Consider the following 16604-nt stretch of genomic DNA (forward strand, 5'->3'; position numbering starts at 1 on the left):
CAGTTAACTACAGTGCTTCAAAAGCAAAGGGTCTGCACCCATAGCTGTCTTGGGGAACAAAACCTCCAAGAGGAATCCAGAAATGGTAGATGTAGTTCTGTTTCAGTTTCTGGCATTGCTGACTCTTCACTTCCTCAGACTTTCTCCACTGAATGGTCAGTGCCATTGTAGAGGGAGTCAATTTTCATTTGTCTGGAAAAGAAAACAAAGGGAAGCAAACCACTAAGCCTTGGAGAACTACCTCTTCTCAGTGCAGTCTGGCATGCTATCCAGAATGGTAGGATTAAGGCAGCACCAAATGTCTCCCTACTTCTACTCAAATGTCTTTAATAGTTTCTTCTGCTGACTTCTTCAGGAGCACAACATTGTTGGAAAGGCTGCTTTACATACCTTGAGCTTTCAAGAAGCTTCTGCTTTCTCCTATTAGCAAAATGTTCTTCCAGAATCATGCTTGGTAGTCTAGGTTTGTTATTCTGTTTAATTTTGGAGTTCCTTCTTTTCTTTCCTTAAATGTAAGAACAGGAGTCAGCTTTGGATGGAAGCCTTTGGAGGTAATAGTGTCACTGCAGCTTATCTGAACTGTCAAAGAAAAAGCAAATACAGAGACTGTGTAAGGAAAGGTCTGCTTCAGTGGGCAGAAATCAATTTCTGAAAAGAATTCTGTTCTGCAAGGCTGGGAAGGGCTTGTCAGATTCCTGCAGGAGTACAAGCCTGCTGTGGAGTGGTCACCATGCTCAAGACACTTAGTCTTTCATCTTAAAGGCTGAGTTTCAGCACTGTGCAGGCCTGTGTCCTGATGGGAGCATCGCCACTGAATAAGTGTTTGTTCTGTATGTTAGGAGCTGGCAGCTTTCTTTTCCCCCCCTTTATTTTCCATTTAGCTTAAATAATATGCTAGTAAGTAAAAAAGGTATAATCAAAGGATTTTCAAGTCAGGAAAAAGAATTGCTAAAAAGACTAAGAAGCATTATTGTCATTTTGAAGGTAGGAAAATCTCAAATGGTAAAGGCTGTTGTAACTTCTGACTCTCATTTTTGAGAGCAAGAGAACTTTCATGTGCCTGAACACTTCTTTAAATACCCATTCTGCATCTTTGAATTGAAAGTGGTACTTTAGACTAGTTTAGAACTGTGTTCTTTGCTGTAGATTATACAAGATCTAAAAAGGCCTCTGGATCCTTTTGCCTGATCCAATTGAACAGGGCTGCAATTACTTCCTTCAGAGTCTAGGTATTTTTCTATTAATGCACTGAAAAGTGAGATTGTTTTTGTTCCTTTGGAGGAAGAAAAGAATCCTGTGGCAACATCCAGTTAATTTGTAATTCTGCAGGCAGTCCCTTATTGGAGACTTTCTGTTGAATTATATCTATGGGATCTCAGCCATGAAACTGAGTGTGAATTCTGATCCAGTGGAACATGGCTCTCTCAGATTTCAGCAAATAAGAGTTCTTGCAAGCTATGTTTTGCTAAATCATGAAATTAGTTGCCCTTTATTTTATTTACCTCTTTCCTTTCTTGTACTTTATTCTCTCCTCTTAAGTGATCTTAAGCCAAAAGCTGAAATTCTGAGTCATTCTTTTCCAAAGTTTCAGTAAAATGTTGAAGAGAATCTTTGATGCATTTAGAATGAAACTGCTCCTTGAATAAGTCCCCTTCCCCCTTCAGCCTTTTCCTGGGGAGGATCTAAATGCTCTTGCTAACTGGCATATTCCATAATGGGCATTCTGGGACCTCCAAAACTCACAAGAGATGTGTAGAGTAACTCAAGTGCTGAGAGGAAGATGGTTTCTGTAGAGAACCCTGTCCAGTCACATAATAAACACCTCCAAGCCCAGTTTCACAAATCTCTTTGCTTTGTTTGATAGAGTTTCAGAGCATTCAATGTGAAGTGCAATTTTTCCTTGCCCTCCTAAGAGTGAACACAGTTCTGACACTAATGTATGTCCCTCTCACTATTTCCTGTTAAAGGCTTCATTTTGTTCTGGTTACTGTGGTGCCATTCTTTCTCAGATGCTTGAAGTATACTGATGGATAGTCAAAGGTTAGGGCTGGGCCAGTCACTGAGCAACTGACAGGCACTCTGTGAAGCTCACTCCCTTCCCAAAGGGAAGAGAAGGGGGATAGGGGAGAGATGCTGATAGGTTGGGAAAGAAAACTAAACCTGCTTCAGTGGAAATAATAGCAATAAAATGACAGAGGTACAAATCAATATCAGACCCAACCCCTGATGGAAATTACTATCACTGCCATTCCCAGTGCTGTGGGACAAGGTACTGGGGAAGCCTGGACCCAGCAGCAAATGGGAACTGAATTCAGGAGCTGGTTTCTGTGACTGGATTCATTAATACATGGATTGGGATTGAAGGCAGGACAAACAGAGCCCTTTCTCAGACTCTGGCCATTGAAAAAGAGGCTTGACCATGGTGATCCCTCAGCTTGATACTGAAGGATGGAATCTCTTGTGGGCCAGCTTAGGGTGACCTGGGCTCTCTCTTCTGCTTGCAGATGCAGCCCAGTATCATAGATAAGATTTAACAGTGACCTTGGGCTGCATACTGATCCTTTGGTGCTAGCTAGAAACATCAGTACTATTACTACTAGAAGCAGACACTGCAAAAGTAAGCCATTGACTTCAGAAAGTGAAGTCACTGAGAAGAGACTGAGCTGAAGAGTAAAATCACTGAAGAGTTAGTTCAGTTTCCGCTCAAACCAGGACAGCTGATGTGTGAATGCCACTGCATTTGCACCATGGTGAATGTACAGAAATGCAACCAGGCCACAGAGAAATACTTTGTATGATGGCAGAAGTCCTTATCAAAGCCTCTTTTAGTTGTTATCTAGTTCAAAGTGAATAGTGGTATGAAGAAGAGCTAGACTACCTTAAAATGTTTGCAGCTCTGCAGTAATGAAAGCAGAGATCTGGCTTTCAGATAGTGAGAACAAGCTGCATAAAGATGTAAATGTTGCTTCATTCTGACTGGCACCTTTCTGCCCAAGTGATAAAGAACAGGACATTCCACTTTGCTGCACTAGTGTCAACAGACAACAGCAAAGGATCTGCTCCTCAGAATTGCTGCCTGTAGCCTCATCAATGAAATACAGAATTTAGGGCAGGTACTCTCGGTCACATTTGTGTGCCTCTAGTTGGGAAGTTGCTTTGGGCTTTGAAATTGCTATCAGAGGATTCATCTGCAGTAATACTGAAATGTCCATATTTACATGTCGTGTGTGGAAGGAGGCTTCTGGCTGGCATGTTTAATGTGCAGTTTCGAATCTGGCAGAGGCTCTTTGCTTGTGAATGAGCAGCATTGAATTTGTGCCAACGTCAGGCCGTTGTTAACTTGTGCTCCCTCTGCCGGCTGTTGCCACACCAACATTCCTTGCCTCTGGATTATTAAGGGTAAGGACTAGAGCAGAGCCCTGCAGTTGACACAGGAAATCTGCAGTTGCAGATTAAGGCAACTTGCAAATGAACTATTTCGAAAGCTTCTGTAGAGTCTGGTTCAATCTAATTGTACACTATTTTCTTCTAAAGAATAGTTAGGATGTCAGTTCAAAGCTCCTGAATTTTACATTTGAGAGCTCTGGGGAGGTCACTTGTAGGTCATGAGCAGATTACAAAGTAGTTGTTTAAATTGGTTCAAATTAGTGACGGACTGTATGTGTTTAGCTTTAATAAAAGGCTTTGGAATACCAAAATAAATGGTACTTGGTGACAGAAGTACAGTGCCTCAAGGTTGCTATCCATGTCTAAACTGTTCATTCAGATCATAATAAGTAGTAGTCAAAAAACTCCTCATGGTGCTACATGTTAGTGAGGCAAAATTTCTTAGTTTCTTCAGTGTCTTGGAAACTTCTTCCTCTGACATGAAGACTATTTATGTGCCAGGAACAGCATTCATTTTCCTTTGTTGCTTTAAATGTAATGTTATAGGTACTGAGGATTTAATTTGTGTGGTTTTTTTTTCCCCAGTAGCATGAACTAAGAATTCATGTTTCCTTTACAGCACCTGGAAAAGTAGCAGATAAAGTTATAATAGAAAACACTAGAGACTCCACCTTTGTTTTTATGGAGGGTTCTGAAGATGCCTATGTTGGATATATGACAATCAGGGTAAGGACCTCAAACTTCAGCTAAGCTTCTAACAATTTAATTTTCATGCCTGTGTAAATGCTACATTTCTGTGCTGTCTTCCCTTTTCAGTTCAACCCTGATGACAAATCTGCTCAGCACCACAATGCACACCACTGCTTAGAGATTACGGTGAACTGCAGTCCCATTATCGATCACTGTATTATTCGAAGTACTTGCACGGGTTAGTGGACTTTTTATTGTTTGGAATCAACTCTGTGTTTCAAGTTACTCAACTAACCAGGGCACGTGGGAGCAGCACATAAATTGATTATGGTGTATTCCATTCTTTGATGCAGGTCTGCAAGCCTTATTTGCATTGAAATGGCATTATTACAGCTAGTTCTTTGTGTCTCAAGACCTTTGTGGTAATAGATATTTGGTCTTCTCTTTGAATCAGTTTGGACTTTCTGGCTCATTAGTTTAAAAGCTCGAAAGTGGCAGTTTATATGACCTGGTTTTGGTATGTTTTGGGTTGGGTTGGAGTTGGCAGGACAGAGCATTTGAAGGGAGCACATGTGGGACTTTCAGGTTCATTGCAATATGCAAAATTGATGGCATTAAAATAGTTGTGAGCTGTAACTGCTAAGCTAAGTTCACTTAGTGTCGAGAGTGGTTTGGCCTACTCAAAGTATGAATTCCTAGCTCTGCAGGGTGGAAGAAATACATTATGTGGAAAGTTAGACTCACTTCACCATGAGATGCTGAGGAATCTATGCTGCCTGATTTGGGAAACATTGGTAATCTGTGATCAGGAAAGGAAAGGTCAGAGGCAGTGTCATTGAGAGGCTGGATGGCAGCTCACAGTCCTTGCCAGGAAGGCATGGCAGTTTGCATTCACTAGACAGAAGACAATGGCCAGTTTGACATATTTAAACACAACCAGATGAAATGGAGTTGACATGAGGTGCAAGGTTTGGAGTCTGTGTGGAAATGGCAGTATGAACTTTGCTTAAGTTTAGCCAGTGAAATGGAACAGAGGCACACAGCAGGCTGTGTAGAGGCTGCTTTGCAAGGTAAGGAAACAAGATCTTCAACTAGATATAAACCCTGTGTTTCTCTGGTATGAACCATGGAGGAGGGAGCTGTAATAACTTGGCATGCACTACAGTTCTGGGTAGTTTGTATTTTATATCTGTGATTCTAAGAGTGGTGGAAGGATTCCTTGTCTGTGCCTTTGTGACCATAAAGGAAGATGTGGTCATTCGTGGAGGTTTCAGGCTATAAAACACTACTTCACTTTTGGTCAAAGCAGCTTTATGCTTCACCTCACCATGTTTTAATGGAGACATCAGCTAGTATATGGAAGCATTTAGAGGTTTAGAAAAGAGAAAAAAGGACAGTTAGCTGCTCTCAGTATCTTGATTTCCATGTTTAATGCTAAATACCAGGAAATTATGCTTGAGGAAGAAAAGCCTGGCATATAGGAACTTTCAGAGTATAGGTGAGCCTGATAACACATGAGAGGAATTTGATTTGTTTCTTGGACCACATTCAGCTTGGTTTGAAAAGTAGTTTGAAGAGCTGCACAGCTTCATGTTGAAACATGCTTACAAACAAGCTGGTAGGTCCTGACACTTTTGTGAAAATTGTTGATCAAAATTAAGTTTTGATGCTATTGTTTTGTGTCCACATTTCATTGTGGAAGACTACTCCTTCAGGATGTTGGACTTTGGCCCTCTTCAGTACTCTAGATTTCTGAGTATTGGCTGCAATTGCTGCCTCTTCTCCAAAACTAAAATGTCTGGTCCCTTTTGGAGGTTGTGTCTAGGCTGTGCTGTCATCACTTATTGATTATTAATTTTTATTTGCCTTTTTAATCCTACCAGGTATGGCTATAGCCTGCTTGCAAAGTACTGAGTGTGTGTAAAAAGGGAGGAAGAATGGCAGTCTCTCAGAAAAGGCATTACACATCTTTCCTAGCACAAGCTTTGATACCTTTTCTGTAGATCTAATTGCATTGAAGCAGATTTCCATGTTTTGGTGCATGTACAATTCTCAATGTATGTTTATGTAAAGATGGAAGCTATGCAAGGGTGAGTGATTTAAGCTGGAGGTCTCTTGCTGCCCATCCAAAGCTTCTTTGAAATCTTTAAAAACAAACTGTAAGTGTTCTGATCCTGAGTCTAGAGGTTCTGTTGCATCCATCATAGAAGAAATCAGTATCAATCCTCACCTTGAGACATGCAAGAAGTAGTGGATGGCAGCCTGCCTTTTTCAAGTATTGCTTAAGTGTTTGCAATCATTATAATCTGAGTAAATAAAGCCTAAGCCAGTAATGTGCTTGGTATTCTAAAAGGACCCATTTCACACAATCAATAGTGATGTCCAGTGAAGTGAGGCTGAAGAGAGATTTGCTTTCCTTTAAATAAGCAAACTGCAACAGAGGTACACTTCTAGAACATCACACTGGGTTCCTGAAAAATCTCTAGTCCCTCAGTGTTGTCAAAAGAGATAGAGGAAAAGGGAGTGAAAGCTCTTACTGAATAGAAGAAATCTAGAATTAACAGTTACCATAAATAGGAAACTAGGAATTGCAGGAAACTGGAGCCTCCCCTCCAAATACAAACACTCCCAAAACTGCCCCTGCACCTCCCAAACCAGAATTGGATAAACAAGACAAGATAAAACATCTGTCTAGAAGAGACAGCAGTCAGCTCTTACCTTGGGGAACAAAGGGAGTTTTAGCACTGATGCTGATCCATCACAGAATGGGAGAATTGAAATGGCAAAGTGTTGTGTTATTTTTGTTCCATATTTAATGAGAATAGGCAGGAATGATAAATGTGCTGATCCCCTAGAGGGATAATGAAATACGTTCCACTCCTGACAGGAACCGTGGATGAGGTTAAACAGCTGTAAAAATAGCCATGCTAAAACCATGCAGGACTTCCAGAAGAAGTGGCCAAGAAATCTTCTTGGCTTCTGTGATGTATCACTGAACATTAGGGGTTGGAAGGGACCTGGGAAGATCATACAGTCCAACCCCCCTGCCGGGGCAGGATCACCCAGTAGGTCACCCAGGAACAAACCTGGGCAGGTTTTGAGTGTCTCCAGAGAAGGAAATTCCACAGCCTCTCTGGACAGCCTGCTCCAGAGTTTTGTCACCCTCCTGGGTGAGATGCTCTGTGTCCCTGGGCAGGGGTGGCATTGCTGAGACTAAAGAGGATAAGTATGTCAAGTAGGTACAGTCTGTTGATGCTGGGTAGAGTCAGGAGAGAGTGAATGCAGCTTGGTTGATCAGGAATTGAAAGGGGACGATTGGAGCAAAGTAAGGTGCATTTACATAAAGTTGCAATGGTTGCATCACACTTCTAAAATTACTTTCTTTGACTAAAAGAAGCTAGCAGTCCCAGTATAATTAAATAAACCCTTGAAAAATATTTGACTTTAATGTACAAGTGCCTTAGACTTTTCCAGTATTAACCAGAGCACACCTTAAGTAGACAAAAAATAACTTCAAGAGCAGTTAGAAATGGCTTTTGTGTGGCTGTTTCAAAGATGACTTCTTGACATTAAGCCACGTTATCAGTGACTTGCAGAGAAGGGAGAAAATGCATTTTGGTGAGACATGTAGATACTGAAGATTCAGGCTGTGATAAATAACCAGGAGGAGGGGTGGCTACGCCCTTCTTGGAAGGTGGGCTCTCAATGTTCGCGTTAAGGTGGGCAAATGTGAAGTTGCATGCACAGCTTGCACACAGTCCTTGTGCTAAAGTGCTAAACTTTCCTCCTGGGAAGCTGGATTCCTCAGAAAAGCTTCAAGAGCCAGTGTGGGTTAAAAAGCTAAATACCAGCCTCCTGTAGTCGAGTGGACAAAAGAGCTGGTGTGATCCTTAGTTAGACCTGGGGGAATGTTGAGCAGAAGTAGAGACCATGTTATGCATCTGCTTAGTCCTGCTTCAGCGTGAAGTGCTCTTTCCTGGGTGTCCATAGCAACAGGTGGAAAATTTAGCAACAGTTCAGTGAAAACATCCTAAAAGATAAAGCAAAAGAAAAAATGTAGTTGTAATGAAAAACATGCTGGCTGTGATTGGTTACTTTATCAAAGAGACAGCTGAAGGATTAAATTGCTTGCACTAAATGGGTGCCAGCAGTGGGTATGGTGTGGAGCAAACCAGTAACTAGGTGCTAAAGCTGGAGGATTTCAAGGAAGCAATTAAAAGTCTAAATGAACAGGAGTAACAACTGTAAGCAGCTAGCAAGCTTCATAGTGGTTTCTCAGTTGTTGGAAATATTCAAATCAAAATTAAATGTGTATTCAAACCAAAATGAAATGTGTTACTAAATGATATGTGGCTGAAGTTCCTGCTACTAGAACTGAAGCAGGAATTAATTCAGGGGCTTATTACAGCCTGTATTATTCATAAGGTCATACTAGACAATCAAAATAATTTCTTTTGGGATTAAAAAAAAAAAAAGCTCTTTGAATGAGTCTGTGAATTATTAAAGTATCATCTTTGTGGTGCAATGCTGGAAGGTAATGTGACAACTTAGTAATGGAGCACTACTGCCTTGCTTATTTAGTGATCTCTAATTGCAGGGAAGGCCAGATAGGCAGAGATGAGGCCTTTACCTTTCTGAAATCACTGGGAAGCTGCCATTTATTTTTAGAGGCTGCAGAATTTGATGTTCTCATACTTCCTGGAGTTCAGGGAATTGAGCTGATCTGATGAGGTCCTGAGCTGTTTTGAGTCCTAGTTGCCTGAAAAGACTTTTGGTTTCTGGATAATGGTCTGGGGGCTGAAGGCGTGCAAGGAGCTGCAGCAAGGAGCCTTGTGTTTCAGCCGGGAAGAGACCTGTTGATTCCTGACGTGTAACTGTACATTGTAGCTCTGTACTCTCTGCTGTTTGGCTCCTGCTCATCTTTAGTTAGGCAGAGGGGCTTTGTATGCTGCAAAATGATTTTTTTGGGGCTCTTTGGAGTACCAGGTTATGAAGTTCAAAGGGAAGTAAAATAAGGCAGCAATCAGCATAGGTTTTCCTTCTGTTTCTGTTGTCCTTTGACTGTTGTGAATAGTAACTATACAGAGGGCCTCAAAGAGGGAAATAAAGAGTGAAAACTTTCATAAGCATGAATTATTATGTAAGCCATTGTCTGTTCTGGCAGTTGTATGCAGCTACCTAACCTTGTCAGAGTGATTAAAAAGCAACTTCTTGTGTCTGCAGAAGGGTGACATTAATGTTTTTCTGCCCATGGCTTGCAGTGCTTTGGCACTGTGCCTGCCAAGTGGTTTTAAAATACCAGTTCCCAACTAACTTCTCTCTCAGAAGCACTTCCTGACTATTTATAAGTACACTCTGCTTTGGAGCTATGGTAACTGTACTGAACTGTGCTGTGATGCTGTTTTCTTCCAGTTGGCTCTGCAGTATGTGTTAGTGGCCAGGGAGCTTGTCCTACCATTAAACACTGTAACATCAGTGACTGTGAAAACGTTGGACTTTACATTACAGACCACGCACAGGTATTTCTCCAGGCTTTCGGTTCGTTTTTTCTCTTTGGTGAAATTTCTGCCTGTTCTGGATTTCCATCTGAGTTTACATTTGTATTTCCCAGGGAATATATGAGGACAATGAGATCTCCAATAATGCATTAGCAGGGATTTGGGTGAAAAACCACGGCAATCCCATCATCAGACGGAATCACATTCATCATGGACGTGATGTTGGCGTTTTCACCTTTGACCACGGCATGGTAAGATTCTGGTTCCCTTTTAAAGAAAGCAAAAAATAATGTTGCCTAGCTAAGACCTTCAGATTTTGCCTGCCATGGAAGAAATGCTTTTGTGTGTGTTGTGGGTTGGGTTTGTCCCCTCCCAACAAATCAGAGATTTGCCCCCAGAATAAGTTTGCCACACCAGGTCGGAATCTCAGAAGCAAAAGGAAGTTATCTTTCCAAAAATGGACTAAATATGAAATCACAAAATACAAGAAGCTTATGAAGGGTATATTTACATATATTCACAGTTCAACATCACCACCCCTTATACAGTAATTCAGCTCTTTCCCCCCCACCCCTTCTCTGGACACAAAGGCCCCAAAGGTGGCTGCATGCAGGCAGCTTGCCCACCCCCCGGTACCTCACACACAGCCAAAACAAGAGCTTATTCTGGCAGGGGCAAGGTCACAGAGAGAGACAAGCAGCAAGCAAGCAAGAAGTCACAGGCAGAAAAGAGGAAGAACTGTGGTACAGAATATAAGATTTTCAACAAATCAGTGGGATGGTACAAACTTACCTTGCATTATTCTGTGTCCAATCCCTAAACTTGTTTGTTCCTTAGACTCCAAGTCTCTGTAAAATTCTTATCCTTGTTTGCAATTAAGACCTTAAGCTAGGCACTAGCTATAAACTGTAACTGTGTGAACAGACAGTTCAATATATGCTTACTGTTCTTCCCCTGCCCATCAGTGGGCATCTCCATTTTAAAGACCATTTCAGCTGAAGGAGGTTTAAGCAAGCTTTTTGCAGTCAGTTGGCAACCTGTTGCATTGAATTACCTTGCAGTGACAAAATAGTTCCTGAAATGGGATGTAAATGGTGGGTTTACATTTACACTATTGCTTCAGTCTTTTTTCCTTTGAAACAGTATAAAGATCAGCTGGAGCACTTAGAAATGTCAAGTCCTTGTGGAGACTTGATCAGTCTTCTTTTAATGTGAAGAGGACTTTGCTAGCATGGACTTAGTTGTGGAATTTTAGCAGAGAATTGAGCTTCAAAATTCAGGCCTTCTTTCCTAGAAATGTTGGTGGGATAAAGGTGATCATTTCCATGTACATGGAAAATAGTGAGCAACAAATTGCCATAGCTCTTCTAATAAACTGAATGGGTTTTGTTGGTCACTGAAATAAAATCTTATTGTCTTCTGATTTGGTTTAGCACAATACTCTGCCTAGCTTCCAAACAGTGCCAAGTCATTGTTTTTCCTACTTAAGTGACCCAAGTCCCAGTTCCTCCCACCCAGCTGGCAAAATGAGTACTTTTCTTCTGGTCACTCTTAAAATGACAGATCTTTAGGAAGTTCACAGCCAGTGGAGGCAGGGACAGCTGTCCTGGGAGGACTATAGGGACACTGCCTGGTTGTGTTGGAACTGGGTCAGGAAGGCCTGGATGGAGCTGAACTCAGGTAGGGATGCAAAAAGTAAGGACTTGTACAGGTATGTCAACCAGAAAAAGGTCAGAGAAAGCAAACCCCCACTCTTGATTAGCAATACTGACAAACTGACAAGGGAGAGGGCTGAGGTACTTGGCTTTTTTGCATCAGTCTTCAGTGGTGGGTGTAATAAAATGCTTGTAAAATTGCTTTAGACACTAATAGCTTTGAGTAGCTGAGATGAATGAGACCCAGGGCACTTTTGCAAGGCATAACTTGGGTATAGGCTGGACCTCTGTTTTCTTTCAGTTTTCTCACTTAATCTTCTAACCTGTGGGTCCTGTATTCCTTCCATGTATTTAATCTTGCTGTCTCCACCACCCCTACCCCCTATTTAGTATGTAGACTTGAGGGTTAATTGGAAGGTCTGGCTAGAAGCTGCCTCTAGTTTAAATATTAAATACAAGTATTGAAATAATTTTTCTAGCAAATTGAAAAGCCAGGCTGAATTCACACAGAATCACAGGATGTTAGGGGTGGAAGGGACCTCAAAAGAGTGAGTCCAACCCCCCTGCCAGAGCAGGATCATCTGCAGGAGGTCACACAGGAAGACATTCAGGTTGGTTTGGAATGTCTCCAAAGAAGGAGACTCCACAGCTTCTCTGGTCAGCCCAGTCCAGTATTTTGTCAGCCTCACAATGGAAAAGTTGCTCCTTGTGTTCACATGAAACCTCCTCTGATCCAGCTTGCACCCACTGCACCTTGTCCTACTCTTGGATATTAATGAGCAGAGCCTGGCTCTGCCCTCCTGACACTCACCCTACACATCTTTGTGAGCATGAATGAGGTCACCCCCTCAGTCTCCTCCAAGCTAGAGAGGCTCAGCTCCTTCAGCCCTTCCTCAGAAGGAAGATGATCCACTCCCTTTGTGGCTCTGATTGATTTTTAAATAAAAGTGTATTTGATCTATTTTCTTGCCCATGGAATGCCTGTTCCAGTGTTGTGATCGTGGATGTATTGCTAGCAAAACAGAACAGAGATCAATTGCTGTTTAAAAGAAACACTGGCACCTTAAAGGGAACATGTAAATAAGAAATACTTTAATAATACTTGCAGTTAGTTAAGTCATAAACTCCTTGGAAAGATTCTGCTTCCCCTCCACTTCCACCACAGTCTGCTTTGGACAGCACCCTCTGTTCTGGGCCATGCTAGTGACAGAGTTGATAAAATGGCGTCATGGGCAGCATTTGCACAGCCTTGAAGTGGTGTGGTATCTTCCAGGTACAAATTTTACACCCCTGAACAAATTAAAAGGGCTTTCTGTGTTCTCTTAATTCCCTTCTGTATATTTTTGTTTGTTTGTGGTTGGGGTTTTTGGTTGGTTTTGTTTTGAGGGGGATTTTTGTCTCTCCCCCCCTTTTTTTTCTCTGCTATTTTTGGTTGGTTGGTTTTGATATTTGGGGGGTTTGGGGTTGTTTTGTTTTGGTGGTTTTGGTGTTTTGTTGTGTTCTTTGTTTTTTTTCTCCTCAATTGTTTGGTTGGTTTGGGTTGATTTTGTTTGATTGTTTGTTTTTTATTGCTTGTGATTGAAGTGGGTTAAGTACATTCCAGTGCTGAATTCCTGCCCTGCACATTCTTTTGCCGTGGGCTTCTGTGCCAGAGCGCTGGCTCTGTAAGGTTCAAGAGTGCTTTGGTTTGGTTTCGGGTTTTTTTCTCCCAGTTTCATGCTCTCAGGCTGTTCTTTGTGTTTTGATACTTGTAGAAACTTAACCTCTTCTTTTTGAACTGGCAATATTCTGACATTTGCCTCAGTGCTTGTGCCAAATGTTTAACAAGCAGGCCTTAAAAATGCAGCATGGTGCTGCTCAGTGCTTTACTCTGACCTCTTGTCAGTTGCCTGAGATGAGTTCCTAGACCTTTCTCATAAATTTTATTTAGTAGTTGTATGCAAGCAGCAGAGCAGTGCTGATTTACTGTAAGAATAAACATGATTTTATAGTTTAAAGCTGGAATCTAGGCATAAGTCTTCAGTTTTGCTGCTCCCAAAGGGGAAATGCAGCAGGATCGTTTGTTTGGTTTTCCCCCCTTTTTGATGAAAGAAAAGTGTAGTAGCATGTACCTAAGTGAAATGACTGTGACTAGTTCACAGCTCAGTCTTTTAAATCCTACAGATGAAACCATTGTAAGAAGTGGGTAGAAAGTCCAAATAACATAAATGCATCTTCTGCCACTTTCTATGAAGACTCCATAGGAACTTAGCTGGCCTTACGCTGCAAGAGCCAATGTTCCCAGTGCACTAAGAAGGAAGGGCTCCTTTTGTGTCTTGAATGTGGCTTTCTTTATGCTGCATTTGGATTTTTGTAAACCCCACCAGCTTTCAAATGAGGCTGGGAGGCAGAGTGTTAGAAACCTTCCTTTTTATTCTTGTGGTATCAGTCACGATTTTGTGGCTCATTAATTAAGTTGATACAGAGTCAGATACATTGCAGCAGTGCATTTCTTTCTGTCTTGGTCTCCTGCCTGGGTTTTGTCTTGCCCTGTTGGGAGCACAAGTGTCAGTAAATATTTAGGAAGTGTTAAAGCTTTCACAGTTATCTCCTTTCTTCCTTTGTCCCTGCCTCCTTCCCGCTCTTTCCTCCCCTGCCTCCTTCCTGCTCTTTTCTCCCCTGCCTCCTTCCCGCTCTTTTTCCCTGCACACTTGAAAATCATTCTTAGAAGGTGGTGGAGACAAAATAACTCCTGCAGTCCCTCTTTGTAGAGCCGTGTTGACCTTAATAGCTGCCTGACATCTGCACACAGAGCATAAGGGCTGTGGGCTGGGCAGCCCTTGTGTGAAGTGATGAGAAAGGAGCAGGCTGTTTCTCATGGCCTTAGTAGTTGTACCTGGAGCTGGCAGTAAGCTTTGGGTTTGCAAACAGCATTAGTGGGCCCTATGGATAATAAATCATTTAACTCCATACTTAGAAGTGCAATTTCCTTTGTTACTTCCTTGTTAAGAAAATATTTGTTAACTGTCCAAGAAGAAAATGTTGTGTGAACCCCTAAGTGGTGATCTAGGAGTTCATCACTTCAGAAAAAGCCTTTTTGAAAGGGGAGTGGCTGTGATGGGTGGGTAAGTACCAGGGATTGCTTGGGGGCATCTTAAAGACTGAGATAAATGTATCTCTTCTCCCTAGGGGGTGAATTTGGGCCAAAGAAAGTGTTGGTTTCAAACAGAGGACAGGATAGGCAGTCTGGGAAGGAGCTGGTTGCTCAGGGATGTGGAAGACAGCAGTTTGCTTGGTTCGACTGAATTATAGATGTAGGTGGGGTTCAGGTATGGTCTGAAGTGCAGAAATAAACTGAGTGTAATTGCATCAGCTCAAAGTCAGCCGAAGGTGAGCTTAAGCTGCCTCTGCTTGAGGTGAACTGGAATTTCAAATGCAGCTTCTCTTTATGAGTATTGAGTGTTGCAAGCTCTTACCAGCAGAAAGCCTTGGCATTCTGAGCCAGCAGTCACTCATATGAAGGAGTCCTCCTTTGGAGGAGCGCTTCCTTCACAGAGGCTTACAGCAGGTTCTTAGCTGTCTTCTGAATCCGTGGCCCTGCTTTCTCTGGGAAGGTAGAACAGTTGTGTTGATAACTCCATTCTCTGCTTTTTGAGGAAGTGTCACTTGTACTCTGCTGCCAGATGAGGTGCAGGTGTTTCAGGACATAGTGGGCAGAGTGCAGGTAATGTGCAGGTTAATGTACAGGTACCTTTTCTCTTCCTCTCTGAAGCTGTGTGTTATGTCGATGCTGTGGGTGGGACACCAGCAGAAGTGGAGGAGCTGGAGCCTTCTCTTCCGTTTTGCTTCCAAGCAAGTGTAAAAGTTACACAGTGCAGGGCACTGTGTTCAAAAATTAGAAGTGTTTGTACCAAACTTTCCTTCCTAATGAATAACAGCACTTGCTAAGGATTGCAAAGGTATTGCTGACTGCATGGCAAAGGCTCTGCTGGTTTGCAACTCCTACATGGCCCTCAAAGAGAAGGTAATTAAGAAGATACCAGGCCATGTATAGTGATATTTTAATTGAAATGAAGTATTGTGCTAAGAGGATCAAGCTTGGCTTTATAGCACATTGCCATCTTACTTAGCTTTCTCTGAGAGTTTCATTTTAAGTGAAGGTGGGGGGGGGGAACTGTTCCTGTTGGGATAAGAAGTCCCAAAGACTGCTTGTTGAATGTGTGCCTCTGAGATCTCCTTCAGATTCTCCTGGCTGTTAGTCTGTAGCTTTCCTGAAGTGCCTTGAGTTACTGTGAAGAAATCCAACCCTAAATCCTTGGAACCCCCCATTTCTATTTACAGAAAATAGGCTTTTTGTCTGTCACCCAGAGGGGAGGAGGCTGCTGGAATGCTTGGGAAGGTTTTGGCCTGTAGGCCCAGGTGTATTCCTTTTACCTGAATGCCTTTTGTATGTGGTTTGTAAATAGAATTTCCATTTAAACTTCCAGCCCAGTGTGGAAAATTTGCTGGTTTACTCATTGGGAAGGGGTAAAAGATCTCTTCTGTCCTTTTGCCCTGGGCAGCTTTTGGCTCAAAACTAGGACATTCATCCTGCTGCTAGATGAATGCTTGTTGGCATAGCAAAAGGAGCAGGCCTGGGATGGCTCAGTAGAATGCCTGGGTTTTGGGGGGGTTTGGGTTGGGTTTTTTGCCCCTTATCTATGCTGTTTTGAGAGCACTTGTGGAAATCCAGTTTTGTTTATTCCTGCTGCTACTTTTATTGTGTCTAAATGGCAGTGTCCACCATTGGTAAAAGACAAGGCTTAAAAAAGGGGAAGAGGGGGGAAGAAGTGTTTGCCAGTAGAATCCTAGAATGGTCTGGGTTGGAAGGGGCCTCCAAAGCTCATCCAGTCCAACCCCCTCTGCACTCAGCAGGGACATCCTCAACTAGATCAGGTTGCTCAGAGCCCTGTTGAGCCTCACCTTGAATAACTCCAGGGGTGGGGCCTTAGCCACCTCCCTGGGCAGCCTGTTCCAGTGTTCCACTACCCTCATAGGAACCTGTTTCTAACACCCAATCTAAATCTGGCTCCCTCAGCCTCTCTTTGTAGCAGAGGTGCTCCAACCCCCTGATCATTTTCATGGCCCTCCTCTGGACCTGCTCCATCAGGTCCCTGTCCTTGCTATATTGAGGGCTCCAGACCTGTGCACAGTACTGCAGTAGGCCTGCCAGATCAGTCCAGCTTTGCAAAAATGACTCCTGTCCCATGCCCATAGGTATTTATTCTGAGCTGTTATTTCAAAGGCATTTCTTCCTAAGTAAATCAGGGTCTTGCCAGATATGCTAATGGTTCTGAGTCTCAAAATAAACAGGCAGTCTTCTCCATAACACTGTCCTTTTTATAACGCTGATATT

The 16604-nt window shown here is 42.4% G+C and overlaps 1 protein-coding gene across 2 annotated transcripts in view; it reads left to right on the forward strand.

Annotated features, from left to right (window-relative positions):
- Positions 1 to 16604, forward strand: part of FBXO11 (F-box protein 11) — a 75824-nt gene that overhangs the window by 49628 nt on the left and 9592 nt on the right. For both annotated transcript variants that reach the window (XM_068153666.1, XM_068153667.1), the window contains exons 8-11: positions 4007 to 4113; positions 4204 to 4315; positions 9490 to 9596; positions 9689 to 9826. In XM_068153666.1, coding sequence (XP_068009767.1) covers positions 4007 to 4113; positions 4204 to 4315; positions 9490 to 9596; positions 9689 to 9826 — 464 coding nt within the window. The remainder of the gene's footprint in view (positions 1 to 4006; positions 4114 to 4203; positions 4316 to 9489; positions 9597 to 9688; positions 9827 to 16604) is intronic.

Source organism: Melanerpes formicivorus, unplaced genomic scaffold (genome assembly GCF_026170545.1).
Source record: "Melanerpes formicivorus ecotype bairdi unplaced genomic scaffold, bMelFor1.0.p_v2 SCAF_26, whole genome shotgun sequence".
Taxonomy (NCBI): Eukaryota; Metazoa; Chordata; class Aves; order Piciformes; family Picidae; genus Melanerpes; species Melanerpes formicivorus.